The sequence below is a fragment of the Cyprinus carpio genome, chromosome B15, assembly GCF_018340385.1.
Source record: "Cyprinus carpio isolate SPL01 chromosome B15, ASM1834038v1, whole genome shotgun sequence".
In the NCBI taxonomy this organism is placed as follows: domain Eukaryota; kingdom Metazoa; phylum Chordata; class Actinopteri; order Cypriniformes; family Cyprinidae; genus Cyprinus; species Cyprinus carpio.
In genome coordinates this window covers 11,533,299-11,554,360 of record NC_056611.1, presented here as the reverse complement: position 1 = coordinate 11,554,360, position 21,062 = coordinate 11,533,299, and the positions used below count along the sequence as shown (strand labels likewise).

At 36.9% G+C, this 21,062-nt stretch overlaps 2 protein-coding genes across 2 annotated transcripts in view; one reads left to right on the top strand and one right to left on the bottom strand.

Moving 5' to 3' along the window:
* Positions 1 to 16,118, bottom strand: part of LOC109084006 (calcium-activated chloride channel regulator 1-like) — a 24,890-nt gene extending 8,772 nt beyond the window's left edge. Inside the window, exons 1-13 of the mRNA XM_042739213.1 lie at positions 15,794 to 16,118; positions 8,760 to 8,945; positions 8,510 to 8,647; positions 8,257 to 8,407; positions 8,031 to 8,136; positions 7,776 to 7,944; positions 6,495 to 6,722; positions 6,128 to 6,352; positions 2,994 to 3,174; positions 2,782 to 2,888; positions 2,487 to 2,702; positions 2,003 to 2,267; positions 1,766 to 1,912 (exon numbers count right to left, since the gene is read on the bottom strand). Coding sequence (XP_042595147.1) covers positions 1,766 to 1,912; positions 2,003 to 2,267; positions 2,487 to 2,702; positions 2,782 to 2,888; positions 2,994 to 3,174; positions 6,128 to 6,352; positions 6,495 to 6,722; positions 7,776 to 7,944; positions 8,031 to 8,136; positions 8,257 to 8,407; positions 8,510 to 8,647; positions 8,760 to 8,945; positions 15,794 to 16,012 — 2,338 coding nt within the window. The 5' untranslated portion in view covers positions 16,013 to 16,118. The remainder of the gene's footprint in view (positions 1 to 1,765; positions 1,913 to 2,002; positions 2,268 to 2,486; positions 2,703 to 2,781; positions 2,889 to 2,993; positions 3,175 to 6,127; positions 6,353 to 6,494; positions 6,723 to 7,775; positions 7,945 to 8,030; positions 8,137 to 8,256; positions 8,408 to 8,509; positions 8,648 to 8,759; positions 8,946 to 15,793) is intronic.
* LOC109084005 lies at positions 13,841 to 21,062 on the top strand. The gene is made up of 3 exons (XM_042739215.1): positions 13,841 to 14,503; positions 19,920 to 20,186; positions 20,266 to 21,062. The coding sequence occupies exons 2-3, from the start codon at positions 19,964 to 19,966 to the stop codon at positions 20,736 to 20,738; spliced, it is 696 nt and encodes a 231-aa protein (XP_042595149.1). The 5' UTR covers positions 13,841 to 14,503; positions 19,920 to 19,963; the 3' UTR covers positions 20,739 to 21,062.

Here is a 21,062-nt window from a genome sequence, read left to right as displayed (position 1 = left end):
TCTAAGTACCTTTGTGCAGTTGTAGCAGCAGTATGCATAGTTATTCAGATCGCATGTAGAAAATTTAATAGCAGCAGCATAGCAAATTCACATGCCATGTTAGAAATAATATTATTAGCAGGAAGTCAAATTGTTGTTGCTAATATAGCGGCAGCAGCAGAAAGTGCTTTAGTTGCTTGAAATTTAAGTGACAATGCAAGTAACTCTTAAAGTGAAATAGGCATTTTATTACTTTTGCCTATTAAACAGGACTCACAGTAGATTTTGTGAACTCTTCAGAGTGAATAGGCATTATTTGATTGTGCTATTTAATTAAGAGACAAATAGTAACTGTCAGTACTTTCGTGCAGCTGTAGCAGCAGTATGCATAGCTATATAGTTTAGTGAATTTTAATAGCAGAGGCACGCATAGCAAATTCAGTGCAATGTTAGAAATATTAGCAGCAGTCTGCATGGTGATCCAATTATCATTGTTGCTAATATAGCAGCGGCAGCAGAAAGTACATTTGCATGAAATTTCAGTGATAAGATAATGCTTGGATGGTAGAGATAATGCTTGGATGGTAGCGAACAGTAAATTCCTACTACAACATTGTGAATATCATTAACAGCGACAGCATGTAATTTAACTCGTCATTGAAGTGTTAGTGAACATAATCAATATCAGCAGTAGCAGAAGTTTTGTTGGGTTGGCCGTATCACACTGCATACATTGCGGACAGCATTACCTATTGAACAAGTCTATTGATTTTGTCATGTTGTGCCGCTCGTGTCTGGTGTAGATACCATGTTAGAGCAAATTTTAATTTGGACACAATTAATATAAAAGCAGACAACTGCATTTAAATATAGTCACTGTAGTGTTTTGCTCAAGACCATCTTGGAATGAGCCATGCATTTAACAATGATGTGTTCATACAATGCAAACATGAGCAGTGTACAGTGATTTATTCTTTCCCCAAATATTTTGTTAGCTTATTAATAAGTTAAAGGTAAGTAATTGCATGGCAGTAATGCTGATGAAGGTTAATGAAAATAATAATAACAATAATAATAATACAACTCTTGAATGACAAATTTAAAATGATTTACTCAGGCCGCCCGAGCCTGAGTCAGATGGTTGCTGGGGGTTACTTCATCTATCAGCCTGCAGTGTGATTCCTGTTTGTTAATGACATGCATAGTGTGGGTTTCTACCTAGGTAATTTTGAGCTATTGGCTCAGACAATTAAATAAACCTAAGGGTACAGCACCCAGGTTCACATTGCTAAGCCACTAGTTAATTTATCTGGGTTCCATTAGCCCAGAAATACATTTAACTCAAGTCACTAGTTTAAGCTATCTAGTCAACCGATCAGGTACAAACAGCATAGTTCACTAGCATTAAGCCATTCGGCAAAGCCACCACAGGCTCACATAGATAACAAAAACACGGTCTCAAAGCTCGCTGGAGCAGCAGCAGTACATATGTCTTGGTAATAGATTTGCTTGTTCTGGGGGGTTTTATCTTTTATATTTCTTCTGCCTTATGGGGATGATTTTAAGCATATTATTGTATAGTAGCAGCATACATATTTAGATGTTTTGTTTTCTCCTTCCGGCTTTGTTGGGGGGTTATTTTATATGCTATTTATGCAGCAGCAATATGTCTTAAATTTTCACGGCACCATATCTCCATATGCATTGACAGTAGCATGCAGCAGCAGCATCAATTATCTAAAACTACAGCAATAACATATATAATAAAAGATGTGATGTGATTTACCATTTAACACACATCCAGGGACATATAGGGCAGCAAATTTGGTTTGTCCATCTTGATTCTTCACTCTTACTTTCAAGCTGCTTCTCCCATTTACCATCTTTGTGAAATATCTTGAATAGATTCCATCATTTTGAAAAGCATCAGCTCCTGTAAAATATGGATCTCTGATTTATTTTCCAAAGTTGGGAAAAGTACCTTACACTTTATTTTATTTATATTTTATTGTCGGTAGTTTACCTGCTCCATTGTCCAAGAGTTGTAATATATGTATGGAGCCAGTTTCTGACTCCAGTGTAGCCCACACATCAGCATTTATGACAGGCCTGTAACTCTGACTAACCTCAGCAAACACTATCATGGGTTTAGTGCCATCACTGAACTGCTGGTTCATGTGGGTTTTGACAATGATAGGAGGAACATCAGCTTGTGTCGCTTGACTCGTTACTGTTAGAGTCAGAGCCTGCAGTATTGTAGTTTGGATACTGTACTTCCAGTCCCCATGCTACCAAACATAAGAGTAAAACCAGATCAGTAAGGGTTTGCTGTAAGTGTATCTTCTGAATCATAGGTAATAAACTCCGTCTTAGTATGTAGTTGTTGTTTAATGTTTGTTTAAAAGTCTTGATGCCTTTTGTTGTGTTACGATAATACATTTAGGCCTATATGTTAATGGTTTGAGCTATAAACATAATAAATAAATGGTTGATAAAGGTTATCATACCTCTGCAGTTCCTGGAATTTTTAAAGTGACAGTTTTCTGTGATACATCATGACTCATATTTGTCTGAGTATAGACTGAGCCACTTGGTGACTGTATGTAAACACTAGGAAAACTTGTTTCATAGATTATTACAAAGCTGGTTTTGTTCCCAACAGTCTGATCCACTGATACTGTCCCATTGAACCAATCAGATGTTCTTGCTCCAACACTCTCTAGCTAAAGGAATGATAAAAAGGACTATGATTAATTACACTCCCAGAGTAATAAATATATTGTGGGGGAAACCTTGACAAACCTGAACTGGTTCTTTTATGTAGTCTCCAGTTGATAATGTAAGTGAAGCAAATGCATCCATTAACTGGTTAGATGTGGTCTTATCATTGGGTGATAAAAATTGTCCCCCTGTTTTCAACATGGTAAATTTTGTATTTAATAATAAACTACATTTAATAATAAAATACACTGAGACAGATACAGTAAGTTATTAATCGTGCTGATATCACTTACCAGTTTTGTTTGCCATTTCCGTCAATTCACGAGCTGCACTGTTACTAAAAGCTAGTGTGTGTATAATTGCACCACTTTGTATTGCGGATGGAACACAACCAGCAATGTTGTCCGTTGCCTGACCATCTGTCAGAAAAATGATTTCATCTCCTAATGCATCCCCATTGTCCTCTCGAAGTATCTGAAGAAAAAGGTATCACTGACATAGAACAAACTCTATATATTTCATGCATCACAAACATAAAAGTCCATGATAGTACAATTAACCCTTATGTTGTGTTCGGGTCATTTTGACCCGGGGAGAATATTCTTTCTGCCGAAAATGTTACTTAATGTTATCTAATTGGACCAAGATTTACTGACTTTGTTCACACAGTGTATAACAACTTCTACTGCAAAAATGGTAAATTTACACTAGATATTTTTTATTTTATTCAGCCTTGTTACACTTGTGGTGTTCCTGGTCAAAAATGACCAGCCTACCAAATATATCTTATAAATCTCTTGTTATGCAATATTATAACCTAATATTTGTATCAATCTTTTTGTCAGCTTGTTTTCTTTCATTTAGGACTGGTTTTGTGTTTATTTTTGGAAAAACTTTTTTGTAAGCCTTAATCTGAGTTTACGTACATCAGTTTTTGAGTGAAAAAAGCTTTTTTTTTGTGGATAATTTTGTCAATATTAAATACAATATGAAAATGTTTTTCACACTAACATTTTTTAATGTTTAACCAAGAAATGTGTTTTGAAATTCTCAGATCTTGTTAAAAAAAAAAAGAGAAACTTTTATGGTGTTTCCGGTCAAATTTGACTAGCCTACAAAAAACAGCTTATAAATCGCTTGTATTATCACCAAATATTGGTATCTATCTTTTTGTCAGCTTGTTTCCTTTCAGTTAGGAATGGTTTTGTATTTAATTTTATACTGAATGATTGTAAGCCCTATTGATCTTAGCTTTATTGGTCAAAAATGACCATCCATTGAAAATGAATAGGGGAGATTGAAAATCTGAGACAAATTTAGTGTTCAGAAGCCTGTTGATCATGTTCATGTTCACATATGCATTTTTGCCTGCAAATACACTGCTCAAAAAAATTCAGGGAACACTGAAATCACACATCGGATCTCAATGAATAAAATAATCAATTTAAAAATATTTACTTGTATACATTCTATATGCGACAACCGTCAATGGAAACCAAAATCATCAACACCCAAAGGACTGGATTCAAAATCACACTAAAAAAATCAATGTAAAAATACTAAAGTTACAGGCTAATCCAACTTGCATGAGATGTTCATCACAGCAACATTGGATGCTCCGATACATAATATCCAAGAGGTTCTCAATTGGATTTAAATCTGGGGAACGTGAGGACCAGTCATGGCATCAATGTCATTATCATCTAAAAACTGCACAGTCAAGCCACTGAGGCATGTTAACATGCACCAGGAGGAACACAGGGCCCACTGCACCAGCGGCTGAGGATTTTATCCCGGTACCTTATAGCAGTAAGGGAACCACTGGCTAACATGTGGAGATTTCTGTGACCCTCCACGGATATTCCTTCCCAGACCATTACTTACCCACTGACAGACCGGCCATGCTAGATGATGTTGCATGCAACATAATGTTCCTCACGTTATCTCCAGACTCTTTCACGTCTGTCACATGTGCTCAGTGTGAACCTGCTCTCATCAGTGAAGAGAACAGGATGCCAATGACAAACCTACCAGTTCTGGTGTTCTCTGGCAAATAGCAACTGAGCTGCATGGTGCAAAGCTATGAGCTCAGGACCCACTACAGGACATTGGGCCCTTATGCCACCCTAATAAAGTCTGATTCTGAAAGTTTGGTCCAAAATATGCATACCTATAGCCTGCTGGAGGTCATTCTATTGGACTCTGGCAGTGCTCCTCCTATTCCTCCTCATACAAAGTAGCAGATACCGGTCCTGCTGCTGGGTTGGTGCCCTTCTACATCCCTGTCCAGCTCCTCCTGGCATCTCCTGCATGCTCTTCAAATTGTGCTGGGAGACACAGCAAACTTCCTTGTGATGGCACGTATGGATGTGCCATCCTGGAGGAGCTGGACTACCTTTGCAACCTGACTGGGTTTACTGCCTCATGCTACAGACAGTGAGAAGAACCCTAAACCTAACCCTAGGAGCACGTCAATTAGGTCTACAATCCATCTGTTCCAAAAAGAAATACAAAACCAGTCAGAATCGAAAGAAAACAACCTGACAAAAAGATTTGTACCAGTATTTCATGATAATATTGCATAACAAGAGATTTATAAGCTATTTTTGTTGCCTGGTCTTTTTTGACCGGGAACACAAGAAGTGGTTTTTTTTTTTTTTTTTTTTTTTTTTTGCTTTTATTTTATTTTGTACAAAATAAAAGCTTTTCAAAACAAATTTCTTGGTTTAACATTAAAGCATGCTAGTGTGATAAACAGTGCAATTTGTTTCATATTTTATTTAATATTGACAAAATTATCCATACATATATATATTTTTTCACTTAAAAAACTGAGGTACGTAAGCTCAGATTAATGAGGCCTACAATAAGTTCCAAAAATGAATACAAAACCAGTCCTAATTGAAAAAAAACAAGCTGACAAAAAGATCAATCCTATTTTTGGTGATAATATTTCACAAAAAGAGATTTATAGGCTATTTGTTGTAGGACAGTCATTTTTGACAGGGAACACCTCATTTGTTCTTTTGTGCCATTTTTATTATTATTATTATTATTATTACTAGATATAAGCATTTCAAAACAAATTTATTATTTAAACATTCGATCATGCCAATGTGAAAAACAGTGCAATTTTTTTGTATTTTATTTATTATTGACAAAAATATCCACAAATACTTTTTTCACTTAAAAACTGATGTACATAAACTCAGAATAATGAGGCCTACGATAAAGCAGTTCCAAAAATAAACACAAAACAAGTCCTAATTGAAAGAAAACAAGCTGACAAAAAGACTGATACCAATATTTGGTGCTAATATTGCATAACAAGAGATTAAGAAGCTGTTTTTGTGGGCTGGACATTTTTGTCCAGGAACACCACAAGTGTTATAGGGATTTGATCACAACACAAGGGTTAATATGGCACCTGCAAGCCTTGACTAAGGCCCAAGCACATGTTTGTCCATCCACCTGCTACTTTTGGCAACAATTTGATAAGATTCTCTCTTGTGGTGTCACTGGAGATAGTAGTCAAGGGGCTCAGAGTAGAAGCAAGAGTACTAAAGGCTACAATTCCAACCCTGGCTTGATTCTCAATGATGTTCCGCAGGAAATGTGTGGCAGCCTGTTGCTGTTGAAGAATTCTTGAGCCCTAGAAAATGGGTAAAAACAACAACATACATACAGTTTTTAAATTGGTTATCAAACTGTAATTTCAAAGCATTGGTAACATGAGAAGGTTGTCATGGTAGCATCTTTGTTTTCAGATGAAGTTAATGTCTGTTATCACATACTGCCATGCTTCCTGAGACATCAAGGATGAGGCAAACGACCCGTTGCTTTCGCTGCACAACTTTGAAAGATGGTGGTGGTGGAGGGGACTGCAGTGGTTTCAGAGAACGAAGTGCGTCTTTATCCACAGAATCCTCAAATATTACAGTCCATGTTGCTTTCTCACATTTTTTATTTTGCATGTTTGGCGCTTCATAGTTGTGCTCATTTTCATGACAAAATGTAGTCACCTGAAAATAGGAATTTCTTTATAAATGAAAGTGCATTAAACAGAGTAAGCGTCACAAATCATTTCAAAATTCACATTTCTGTGACTTTCTGCATTTCTGACAAACCTGAGCAGATATTAGGAAAGTGAGAAAGTGAAAGTGACTGCATGCAACCTGAATAAATCATGCAGATTCTGCAGTGTTACTGTTTATTGTTTTACGCTTTGCAGCTGCTTTTATTCGTGCTGGTGCATTTGTTTTCTCTTTAGACCTGTGGTTTTATGGTGAGCACATCTTTTAGTTAATATATTATGATGGCTGTCATTCTGCTGCTTATTTACTGTTACGAATCCTGTCGTCTTCTTCTTTCTTTCTTTCTTTCTTTCTTTCTTTCTTTCTTTCTTTCTTTCTTTCTTTCTTTCTTTTTGGTATTTCTTTCTTTTTTTTTTTTTTTTTTTATTTGTTTTTGACTCGGATCAGAAACATTTTCCTTATGAGGAAAACCGAGTCCCCTCTCCTTCCCGGCCATAATAGAGCCAGAGGCCCAAGCAGTGCTGAGTGTTCAGCTGCTCTGCTTGCACCTCCAGCATCATTCAGCCTTTAGAAAGAGAAGCATCTCTGCTAACATTCATAACTCTGCGCTTTCTCTTATACCATACTTCCATACCTGTCCACATACATACATCTTGCACACTCATACCTTTATATACTTCCTGTATTGCATGTAAATGCCTCCATTTGGTCTCATTATCCCAATACTGCTGTGATCTGTAACACTTTCTCTTTTATTACAGGTTTAATTTCTCTCAAAAAAAAAAAGACCAAATCAGAAATTTAAGCTGGGACTTCTGGTTGAGTTGACATGGAATAACCCAACTGTAATCAAGGTTAAGATGATTACAATTCCATACAGGAACATGGATTAGACATGCTATGAGTGATCCATTTGATCCAGACCACTAACCCTGCATGAGTAAAACTATGACCAGAACTCATGTATGTAGTAGACTCATAGTTTATTGATATTTGTTACTGTAGACATATTCATATGTGATGTGTGCAATCAATACTTACGGCATTCAGACTCGGTAAGAACATAATGGAGCTGTTTGTGATTTGATTTCTGTCCAGAAAAAACATGCACCCCTTGGTAGGTAGTGAAGTTTGTGGATCAATGCTGCACTGTTGAAGAGATCCTCCAGCAGTAACTTCATAAAACTGACCTTTAATGTTTTTGCTACACCTAAAGATAAGCAGGAAACCAATTGTTGAGATAATTTTCAAGGAGATCACATGCTTTTTAATAATATGCTTTCTTTTTGTTATCACCTTGTAGCTTCTATACCGCCATTAGAGTGGTAAAATGGCTTTTCTCCATTGCATTCATCAAACACACCCCATCTCAGATGAGCCCATTCATGCACAAAGATTTTTCCTGCAAACAAACAAGCAAACTGCTTATAAAACAAACATAATACTTAAGTAATAGACCTTTCCAACTTCTCTTATTTCATGATAAATGTTTAAGTGTTGAAGGAATTTAAATAATGTTCACCTCTTGATCCATAAAGTTCAGTTAAAGTGTCATTCAGGAGGTATTCTGGAGTGAAATGAATGTACTCTCCCTCAGCTCCACATTCTCCGTATTGATTAGTGTATGGTTCAAACCCGTAAGAAGGATTAGCATTATCAATTCTTATTTTGGCCTGCATTTCACATAGAATTGGTATGAGAAGCATCATATGCAAGTGAAGTCACTTATTTGTGAACAGTTGACAGGCAAGATACAATAGCATTATTCTCTGTACCTTTCCAAAGGACTCTGTTTTTGCTTTGGTAAAGTTCGTACCGTTCCACTGAGGTGGGACTAGTATTGTAGCTTCTTTGAAATAGACCTTTTCATCCAGTGCATGATAGAGGTACAACGACCCCTCAGTGACCATCTCCTGCCAGAAGAAATGAAAAGATAAAATGAGAAAACATTTAAAAAATGTTAAAACCTCTAAAACCATTGAAGTACATGAAGTTTGTTAAATAGACAAAACAGTACATATTCACCTTGATTTTATCAATAAGTCTGTTATCCTGTGGTACGTTTGAACTGATTGCAATGACAACATCAACATAACCATTTCCATCTAGTTTGATTCCAGTGGAGGTGGATAACAGCAACATCCATAATAAGACAAACACCATACGTGAGTACATAGCTCTGTTGTACAGATGAACAGCAACCCCAGAACCCTGTTTTGAACAATGTCAAGTCAAATGAAAGGAATCTTTACTGGCATTAACTGATGGTATCAATCAAATTTCTGTCAGGAAAAAATGTCATCACAGTGTCAAAATGTTTATGGCACTACTAATTTTATTCCTGTTTTGCATTGCAGTCCTCTCTGTTTGTATACTGCATATTCAATGATGAAGATAACTTATTAAAGGAATAGTTCACTCAAAAATGAAAATTTGCTGAAAATGTACTGATCCTCAGGCCAGCCAAGATGTAGATGAGTTTGTTCCTTTATTGGAATAGATATGGAGAAAGAGGCAAAGTGAAGGTTTCAAGTTAATATGCCTTGTTGTTAATATGATGAATTTGTTTCTTACAAACACACAAGACATGAGTTTATAGACTGGAGTCTTTTCTATTACTTTGGATTATTGTGATGTTTTTATCAGCTGTTTGGATTCTGACGGCACCCACTGCAGAGGATCCATTGGCGAGCAAGTGCTGTAAATGTTTCCAAATCTATCTGACAAGAAAACAAAATAATCTACATTTTGGGTGAACTATTTCCTTAACAGAAATAAGGCTTCATGTAGCTCACTCAGTAGATCATGGCTTTAGCAACATCAAGGTCATAGGTTTGATTCCCAGGGAAAGCAAAATGTGTTCCTTGAATGCAATATAAATCCTTTTGAAAAAAAGTGTCTGCATAAATGTAAATGTTGGTTTTCATCAGTACCGGGGCACAGATCCCTACATTAAAAAGTTTCCTCATATTTTGATACATTTTTTTTTATACTGTTATAAATATGTGGATATAAATTGTACTTCTGCACTAGTCAAGTCAGCTTTATTTATAAAGTGCTTTATACAATACAGACTGTCAAAGCAGCTTTACAGTGTTAAACAAGAAAACATTGTGTCAATAATGCAAGAGGACAATAGGGAACACTCTTTTTTTTTTTTTTTTTTTTTTTAGTTAAGGTAAGTTCATCAGTGATTCAGTGATGTCATCATCCAGCTCAGTTCAATTCAAATAGTCTCTGTGCAATCAAGTCAACAATATTTCCAGAAATCAAGTGTCCTAAACTAAGCAAGTCAAAAGGCAACAGTGGCAAGGAACCAAAACTCCATTGATGACAGAAATGGAGGGGGAAAAAACCTTGGGAGAAACAAAGATTAGGGCTAACCAGGCTAACGCTCTGGTTACTAACATAACATAAGTTATGAATATAACTATGAATCTATGAGACTGAAGGATGACCGTCACAAACGTTCTAAATAGAATAATAACCATCGTTCTGCCTTCTCTCGAGACCTTATGTAAACAAAGTCATGTCCATGACAGCAGAGGTGGAGCTTCCCATACTACAAAATCATGATAACCTTCCTGATTGTCCTCTTACTTTGAACGCCTTAGTATTCTGAGCGACAAGGACAGTGACGGTCATCCTTCTGTCTCACAGATCCATCGTTATATTCATAACTTACGATCTGTTTTGACCTACTGTAAATAGGATGACTCATGTCAAAAGGGTCGTGAAGAACTACTGAATCTGTACCATTCAACCCTCGCTGGGCAATAGACATTAAAACAGCAGTGCTGACTGGTGTTGCACTAGTCACATCAACTCTGAAAAATTTTGTGAATGCACAATGGTGGCCAAAATTATTAGGACACTAGTATTTTCACCAGCTATAAATGGTTTAAAGTCAGTTATTTCTATATTTTGCTGTAGTGTGTCAGTAGGAAATATCAGTTTACATTTCCAAAAAATCATTTTGCCATTAATTGTGATAATTCTGTGAGATTTTTGTTTACACAAGGAGTCTGACAACAGCCATTGCTCCACACAGAGATCTGATCTTATCATCATCCAGTGTGTCTGGAATGACATGAAGAGACAGAACAAACTGAGACAGACTAAATCCAGAAGAACTGTGGTTACGTCTACGACACTCTCCAGCCTTTGTTCATAGCCACTCCTCAAGCCCAGTCTGGCCCGAATGAAGCCCTGATGAGGCACGATCAAGCCCCAGAAGTGACAGCGGAAATGCAGTGGGACTGGCCCTGGCACGCACTAGCATGCCCGCTTTTGGCCGGACAGTGGAAATGCCAGTATTGGGGAAGTAACTCTGAAACTACTTGTAAATTAAAGAAGTTAAGCTACATTCAAGCTACCCTTCTGAAAAAGTAGGTAGCTACATTACAAGTTACTATCAAAAAAGTAGCTAGCTACGTTGAAACTACTTATTTTTATTATTATTATTATTATTATTATTTTTTATTTTTTTTTTTACAATTAACATTACAAATAACTAAATTATTTTCTTAATTAACATGACTAAATAGTTATTAATGAAGAATTATAATGAAGTTATATGTTTGGGGTTTAAAACAACATACTGTAATCCAGTCATGATTTCAAGGAGTAGGGTGAATTCATGTTGATTGGGACACTTTTCCAAGCAGTGGCGTAGCCACGGGTGTGCCAGGGTGTGCCGGTGCCACCCACAGTGGCAGCTGGCACACCTAAAAATAGATGCAGAATTATTTTTTATAGTCTCAATAAAAAATCATGTTTACTAACTATTGTTGTTTACTTAGAAAATATATTTTTTAAAATCAACCCTTTCACGCATAAGTTAGCTACAAATATTTTAACCGACCCATTGTTTCCATGGCGACGCGTCATGATTGTCACGTGACACACCGCGGCCACAATAACTAACAGATGTATCGCTATTCGTTTTATTTCGTTTTTCATTTTTTATTAAAAATATTCACAAACATTGACACGCTTACCATGTCAACTATTTGATATTCCGATTCTTCGTTTAAAAACCTTTATAAATTATCTTGATCTAACGAGATGAGTGCTGCAGTTCAGAGTCCTGTCAGCCGGATTTAACGTACAGCCAAACTGTCTTTGGTACAGCACTTGATTTCCCCAGTTTCTCCCGAAATACATGAAAGTAAGTGGCTGTTGAACTGTGAGAATAGAGTAAACTTTATTGTTCTGCTATGTGTGTCTGATATATGAATAAAACACACAGGCAAATTACATTTGAATATATAGATAGTTTTTACTGCTTCCATAGACATCAATGTGTTTTTACAAACTACCAATGTATTGTTTTACTAGTGATTATGTATATTTTAAATGTATGAAACCTAAAATAAACATTATGTGGTTGAAAACACTGCATATTAGTTATAGGATAATTGTTGATATATGACAAGCGCTGAGCGCGTCCGTCTCTGGCTCAGCGCCAGCCAACGCACGAAAGCAGTTTGAATCTGGCAGTTCTGTGACGCCACTGAACATTCTAAATCATACTCTCAGGGGCACAGAAATAAAAATCCAATATATGGTGTCATAATGCTCAAAATGTTAAAATTTAATTTATTTTTTAAATTATTTTCGTTAAAAAAATATCTGCCGACATTCGGACTACCAACCAATCAGCAAACAGCAGCTGACTGTGACCCCAGCAGCTCCCCAGAGATCTTTGCAGCGCATACAAACATATAATTTTTGATTGCACATTGCTAGCTAGCAATATGTCGCAGAGCTCCCTTCTTAATTTTTAAAAAAAAAAAAACTCTGCTTAATGGACAGCCGGACACAATGCCTAACGTTACACCTGATGGGGATGTTTCTCCGTCCCTGGCAGCCCTATGAGACAATGAGACATAGTACACCTGATTGCTCTCATCATGCTGATCACAAACAATATCATACATTAAGACTCCGCCCATTACAGTAGTAGCCGTTTTGAAAAGTACAGTGTTCCGTTTTTTTTTCGCTCAAATGATCTTCGGGGCGAGCCGCATAAAAGTACTGTCCCCGATTTCTGATGTTTTGTTCTTCAGGCTCTGCACTGCTCTTGGTGCTTAAATGCTTGCTGTGCCTTGCAGAGCTTGGCTCCGTATTGCTGCTTGCAGCTATATTATTTTATATAGTTTTTTGGTTATGTGGGGCATGGTTATGGTTAGGGTTAACCATTTTGCACAGTAATCTGACAATAAATGTGGCACACCCAGATTTTCATATGCACACACCATGTCTCTTTTCTGGCTACACTACTGTTTCCAAGCCATTTCAATGACAAAAAAGTGTCCCAATCATTTGATTTTGTAAACTATCCGATACACACAATAATAAAATAGGCTACTGTATAGTTCTTTATTTATATTATCTTAAACTGACTGTTAAAGTGCAAAATGGTTACTAAAGAAACATCAATGCAAAACCGTGGAGGCAAGGGAGAGGACGAGCAAGAGGAGAGAGTGCCACTTAAGCAGAGATAGACACATGTAGTGATACATAATCATAACCGTAGCCAGCTATGAGATCATCATACGAGTGGCTGCATGTATAATTTAGTTTAGACAGTTTAGACACGCTGGCAGAGTGAACGAATCTTGAGGCCAGGGCACAGCCTCCGTCGTGTTGCCAGATCCAGCGATTATAGGCGTTTTGGACTTGTCTTTTCCATTAAATTGGACACTTTAGAAAGTTAATAGAGTGGGAAGTTGCAATTTAGGGTCAGCGATATCCTTATCTTATTTGCAAAATATTTGAAATAAATTCGGTTTGTTTTGTTTTGTGTTGAGGGTGGTACTTCCTCCCTGAAATGAGTTTTTGCAGAGTGGGATGTCTGCTTCTAATGTTGAACACAATTAAAATGTGCACACATGAGTCACAATTATTACTACAGTACGTGAATCAACACAGGTACTCCGATACACTACGTGGCAGTAACGAGGTCGCAATGTAATGTTATTCAACCACCAGCGGGAGCAGAAACCACCTGGCTTCAAATGTTACTGTTTTCAAAATCGTAGTCTTCCTCCAGGGGGCGCTTGGCGGCTCAGAAAGCAGAATCAGGATCATAGAGCCACAGCCAAATCACACGGCTTGTTTTGTCTCACGGTGGACATTTGTGCTCCTAAATGAATAATTATGACATTATATTCAGCCCACAGATTTCTACATGATAAACAAAACAGAAATCCGCAATAATAGTGCGCTTTTAAAAAAATCCTTATGAAGTTAATACAAACTCCTGTCATTGGTCCAGTCTCATCAGCGCTGTGAAAAGTAACACTCATCACGTGACAACGCCGTCTCTATTCTCAGGTTCAGTAACACTCTGGACAAATAAATTACTCTAGAAAAACGACACTTGTCGTCCTCAAATGATGTTACATTTAAAATACAACGTGGAGAGACATCATAATTTTACACCCATCGTTTCTGGCCAATTGGAAACATCAGTCGGTCCGTTAATCGCTGCCTATGTTAGGTCTCGTGTTGCGAGCTAATGGCCGTTCTATCCGCTCGGTTTATTTCTATGAGAAATCAAGAGGGAAAAGGCTCAGTATGAAGTAAACAGATGTCCTCCGTGTCTAAACACTGATTCAAAACCTTTCACAATTAACAGCTATCTTACATGTTTCTACGCAGTCTGTCATTTGGCGAATTTAGCGTGTTTCGGCCGATGCGGAGGCGATTTCGATGAATCCCTGCTGCACTACAGTATGTGCCCGAGGCCTACAACTTAACAGGTCTGTGTGTGGACTGATCTGTAACTTAATATCTGTGAATGCTTTATGCTTATGGTGTTGTGGTTAATCATTCATGTCACTTGATTTGATGATGACTAGGCCTAATAATGCATATGTACAATAATGATTTGAATTGGGGACCAAATGTCTCAGATTACTAACCAGTAATGCTTCTCTCTGGTATTTCCTTATAGATGTTATGACTGAGAACCATTTTAATGCTAAATTTTATTTTCTAAATTAATTTATTATACTTTAAAGTCACCATGCAATACAAATGGATAACTCTTATTTTCAATGAAATATTAGTGTTTATTATAAATGATTTGTACATGTATTATTTATTATTTTTATTAATGTACGTAATATTTAATCAGAAATCATTACCTCTCAGCAACATCTCTTCTGATGAGGTGTGCTCGGGTGAGGGAGGGACAATAATGAAACAGCTGGGTCCAGAAGTAAAAACTAATTCATTTTCTACTTAGGGAAATTATTATTATTATTATTATTATTATTATTATTATTATTATTATTTTAATGATAACTTATAAACCAAGACCTGTTGTGAGCTCAGTGGTTGTTAATCATTGGTTTTGTTGATGCCATCTGTTCAAATTATTTCAACTTATTTTTAAAATAATAATGTTTAACAGTAGAATTTTTAATTTCCCATAATGCTGTGCAGAAAATTCCACGAATAGGAGAGTCACTGCTGTGAAATTGCACCTAAAGAGGTTACAGGGAACAGCCTCTCCCAAGAATCACCACATATTACATAATTAAGTCCATCATGCTACACTTTTTAAATACCTAAATATTTGTATTTATATGCATATTTTGCAATACACTTAACATATATTGTTATAGATATAATCAACAAATTTAAATGAATAGTTTTTATATTTCACTATTGTTTTCAAATCATGCCGTTCTACATGGGCTTGTAATCCTTTTTTTTTTTTAAATGTGTTTAGAGTGAATGGCCCCTAATAGTGCAAAATCTGAAATATTGTACATCATAAAAATAATTTTACATCATAATGTTTACTTGTTTTGAATTTAAAGAAGTACTTATTTAAAGTTATTTCCAGGTTTAAATTTGATTTTGAATCCCATATTTTCACTGTTGTAATTACAATATATATATATATATATATATATATATATATATATATATATATATATATATATATATATATATATATATATATTTATATTTATATATATTTAAATGCATTTAAATTTTGTAATAAGAGTTAGATTATCTGAATGATTTCTTTAATCTACCTTCTTTCTGAAGTGGGTTGCATGTTTAGGGGTCTCAAACAGGGAGGAGACCATGAACCTCAACGAGAAGAAGCCCAACAAGTGGTGGACTGAACCGGACACGTTTGCCATGCTGGCCCTCATAGAGCAGATGGGTCTGGTACACGAGCTGGATAAGAAGCGGCAACGCAACGAATCCCTCTTCCGACGCCTCAAGCTGTGTCTGGCAAAGCGGGGCATCCACTTCACTGTCACCCAAATCCGAAACCGTTGGAAGAGCCTCAAACACAAGTACCGTAAGATCAAACTAGCCAGCTACAGAAGTCCAGCCGCTCGCCTCTCTGCCGTCGAGTCTTTCCGTTACTTTCATATGCTGGATCACATGTTGGTGCGCAGACCGAAGGTGGGAGGCAGGGAGGACGACCTCACAGATGGTCACGCCCTGCTTGGACGGTCACTCGCAGACCTGGAAGACCATGCAGACAGTACTGCTTCTCATTGCCTTTTTGCATGACTTGAAGTTATTTGTCTGTATGCGCGGTATTAAAGGAGTAGTTCATCCAAAATTTCAAATTTTGCCATTTACTCACCCTCATTCCAAACCTGTCTGACTGACTTTCTCATTCCAAACCTGTCTGACTGACTTTCTTCTGTGGAACAGAAAAGAAAAATCAGATTGGGAAGCTGAATGTGAGGACAGATGTTGTTAGGCTCAGTGAAAACATCACAAAAGTGGTCCATATTGTGCATTCTGTGGAACAGAAAACGAAAGATCAGATTGGGAAGCTGGAACACAGAGAAAACCTGGATTTCTGCAAAAGCCAAGCTTACGGGGGTTCTCCTTATTTTCGGGAACACAGAGGAAAAAAGCCAAATGGGTTTTGAACTGATTGGTTGAATCATTTTTTTGTGATTTTGAATTTTGAGGTGAAATTTTCTTTTTTTATCATTGGACCTCAACTGGTTTTGCTTCAGGATATTTAACATTAGACGTGGTGATGACCCAGTCATACTGGATAAACTGTAGGTGTAAAACAGTATTGGGCTCATTCACTCAACCAGAGGTCCCAGCTCAAATTTTTGATTTTGCTAATATTTTTTATTAAGAAAGATAAACATGTCACCACACAGCGATGCAAGAGGCAATGTGGCAGGGAATCAATAAAATCACAGCCGTTAATAGTGACGACCAAAATATGAAATCCGCAAGGCAGAGGGTCCTGGATGCGATCCCAGCAGTTTTATTAAGAAAGATAAACATGTATAATAGTGACGACCAAAATATGAAAAAAATGGCAATTTTCACCTGAGATTCGGAGCCAAATATTTGGGGGGGGGATTCAAAAATGGGGAATGAGAACTTTTTTTTCTCTGAAGTTTGCATGCCTGTAACTAAAGAAGTATTAATGATATCTTAATGCCTTTGTAGATATTGTGTCTTAACAAACTTTCATTTCATTTCATTTTATCTTTCAGAGAGATAATCAGTTTACATAAATATGATAATTATTTTATATTAAAGCGGAAGGTCTGAAAAACAAACGTAAATATGATAATTATATTATTTTTAAGAGGAAGGTCTGAAAAACAAATATTGTTGAAATAAGACAGGAACTTACCTGTTCTTCTTTTTCCAAAGTTTCCATGATTGTAATTTGGTTTTTGTTTATGGTATCAAAATATTTTTTATTATAGTATTTTTTTTGAGACTTCATTTTCAAGGCCCCACATTGCTCAGTCTCAGAGATATGAGGGTCTCAATGAGGCTCCATGTCCACATTGTTGAATATTACCTGTTTGCAGTGGTCAAAAACCAAATGTTAGTCACTTTGTCACTTTTTTTAATTGTTATAACATGTGAATCATAGTCAAAGAATTAGTATCTACTGCTAAAGGGCTTGTTTGGGAGAATCACTAATAGTACTTCAAACATTTAAGGTCTCTCATACTTGAAATAATTAAAGGGATTGTTCACCCAAAAATGAAAATTCTGTCATTAATTACTCACCCTCATGTCGTTCCAATCCGGCAAGACCTTTGTTCATCTTCAGAACACAAATGAACAAAGGTCTTGCGTGTTTGGAACAACATGAGGGCGAGTAATTAATGACAGAATTTTCATTTTTGGGTGAACTATCCCTTTAATGAACAAAGGTCTTGCGTGTTTGGAACAACATGAGGGCGAGTAATTAATGACAGAATTTTCAGCCAAGACCTTTGTTCATCTTCAGAAAGCAAATGAACAAAGGTTTCGTGCTGGGAACCCCCCAACATGAGGGCGACCCGCCTCACTCATGCACCTGACCATTTTTGGGCCACCCCCATTTACATCCTATACCTGGGTAAGTCTGGAACAACATGAGGGCGAGTAATTAATGACAGAATTTTCATTTTTGGGTGAACAATCATTTTTTAATTGGGGTTAACAATCCGGGTTGTTCATAATCTGACGTGTCACACAGTACATTCCTAAACCCTAAGATTTTTTATTATTTCCATATTTGACAATGACAACAGTTAATGACTAGATAAACACAAAACCACGTTTGGTTTTTGACCATTGAAGATGAGTTGGATACAACCGTTTGGACATGGTGCTTCATTGGGATCTCAATATCTCTAGGATTAAACCATATGGCCTTCCAAAGAAGATTCCAAAAGAAAAGTTTCTTAGGAACCAGAATCTAAAATTATATTAAGATAACTTCTTGAGTTACAAGCATGCAAATTTCGGAAAAAGAACATCTATGACACTTAAACAGATATGTTCTATACAATTGTTGTTATGGAGGGAAATGAGATGCTTTTCTGTTTTCAACATTACTTCTTCAGACATTGTTCTTTAAACAAAATAAGTATCAGATGTAATCAAAGACTAACATCTGGGTTTCAACCACTGAAAACGGGTAATATTCAACAATCTGAACATGGAGCCTCATTGAGACCCCCATATCTCTGGAACTGAACAATGTGTGGCCTTATAAGGGAAGATAACAAAAGAGAGGTTTATTAAAGAACTAGCATCTAAGCTCATATTGTGATATCTTTAATACTTCCTGAGTTATAGACGTGAACACTTTGGAAGAAGAAGATCAGGTAAGTTCCTGTTTGTTGTTTTGAAAGAAGGAAATGAGATACATCCCTAGTTTCAACTTTATTTGTTTTTCAGACCTTCCTCTTTAATAAAATAGAAGTATTTATGCAAAGTGACTTACATTTGTTTTTTGACCACTGAAAATGTGTACAATTTAATGATTTACTCCTGGAGCCGTATTGAAATTCCAGTATCTCTGGAACCGAACCATTTAGGGCCTTGAAAATTAAGACCCATTTTGAATGGATCTTCATTTTTAGAATGATAGAGAGTCTATCAGAATGAGCAGCTTTCATCACTATACATGTTTATCTTTCTTCAGAAAAAATATTAGCAAAATCAAAAATTTGAGCTGGGGTCATCAGGTTGAGTTGACACAGAATGAACATATATAGTCATGAGGTTTTATTCCAGGTTTTTATAGACACAGAATTTTACAGAATTTCTGTGTCTAATTTGCCAAACCTTGACATGTAGCCTTTGACGCCAACCAAAAAAGATATGGGAATCATTTTCTCCTCCTGATTAAATAAGGCTTATGAACTTATAATCTAATTTTGCACAATCATTATTTTTTTCCCTTAATATCTGTGATCCACCACTTGAGAATTACTGGTTTATAAAATATATTAATGTTATCAGCTACTTTGCATTACTGACATCTTTTAAGTGCATATGATAGACTTCCCTTTTACAAAAAATCTGTCATTTACTCACCCTCACATTGCTCCAAACCTGTATGACTTATTCTTTCTCGTGTGGAACATAGATATTTTGAGAAATGCCTAAGAAAAGTGTTTTTGTCCATACAATGGAAGCCAGTGGGCTTCAAAGCTCTCAACATTCCCAAATATCTTCACTAAGAAAAGTCATACAGATTTGGAACCACATGAGCGTGAGCAAATAAGGCCAGAATTTTTATTTTTGGTCGATGTCATCAAGATTTCTCTAGAAGTGTTCCTTATAATTGCGTACATGTCCGTTTATATAAGATTATTGTAATTGTGACCACTGTACAAAGTGATGTTTTGTCCCGATGATCTCCTCTTCCAGGTCCTTGGCCTGAAGGCGTATTCTCTAAATCTGATCCTGAGAGCATGTCTTCTAAACTTGAACCTGATGTTGACGAGAGTCTAAATCCAGATGACGTGGCTGGTTCTGAGCCTCCAAGCTGGGCTGTAGGACCAGATGAAGTTATGACCCTGGGCTTGTCAGGAGAATACCTCTATGCAGTGAAGACCGAACCACCATCCCTATGCACTCCCAACAGTACAGAAAGTACAAGAGATGCCATTGACTGCAGCCACAATGATTTCCCAGGTGACGTACTGGTTCAGTTCTGTCTGGCACAACAAACTAAAGCACCTCACGAGTCACAGATCTTCTTGTTTTGTCCCAGCAGGAACTTCTGAGGAGACCAGTAGCCTCATCCTCCAGCAGCTAACCATCCTGAACCACCGGCTTGGAGAACAGCTGGCTGAGCAGAGAGCCTTCCACTGCAGCATGCTAGGAATGATGGATCGCCAGATCCAGGTCCTGGAGCAGCTCTCCAATTTTACAAGGAACCACCAACCCAAGCTTGAGACCCCGGACACGGACTCTTCAGTTAGTCTGAACGTGCATGAAGCTCAAACACAGACTCTTGAGCCATATCCCATGTTCCTCACGCCCAAAAGCAAACCAGCAGCTGCTCCTTGGAAGGTCTCTCTCTTGGAAGTTCACAAGAGGTCACCTTCTGAGTTGGGCGGTGACACTGAGCCTCCTCAAACCTTGCAGGGTTGCAAAGAAAACACCTCTAGCCCACCTTCTTTAGAGATTTCACCCTCAACCAAGAACGCTATTGTGCAGAATGGATTGTGTAAGCACGATTGAGTGCTGTCTATTTGGGACGTTAAGCATTCAGTAGGAACTACAAAAGTCTTTTGTCCTGTAGATGTTTCAGGAGCTTGTCTGATCTGAAACATCATCAACATGCATTTTTCAGTTTCATAGGAAAGTATTCAGTGCTCTGATGTTTTAATCAGTAACACTTTTGAGAAATAGAACAGTAGACTTGTTATTTATTTACTTTGGTTTGTTTGCGAACTAACACTCGATGTGAATCTTAGATGGTAAGTAACTCAACAGTGACTGTTTCAAAATTGCAGTTCGGACCAAGGTAGCTTTATGTCTGTAATCATCTTGCATTATCTGAGA

Excerpts from the sequence above, each read along its gene's own strand:
- LOC109084005 (XM_042739215.1), top strand. The coding sequence starts at position 19,964 with ATGTCTTCTAAACTTGAACCTGATGTTGACGAGAGTCTAAATCCAGAT. Across the intron at positions 20,187-20,265 it reads CAGCCACAATGATTTCCCAG|CAGGAACTTCTGAGGAGACC; the intron begins GTGACGTACTGG and ends GTTTTGTCCCAG.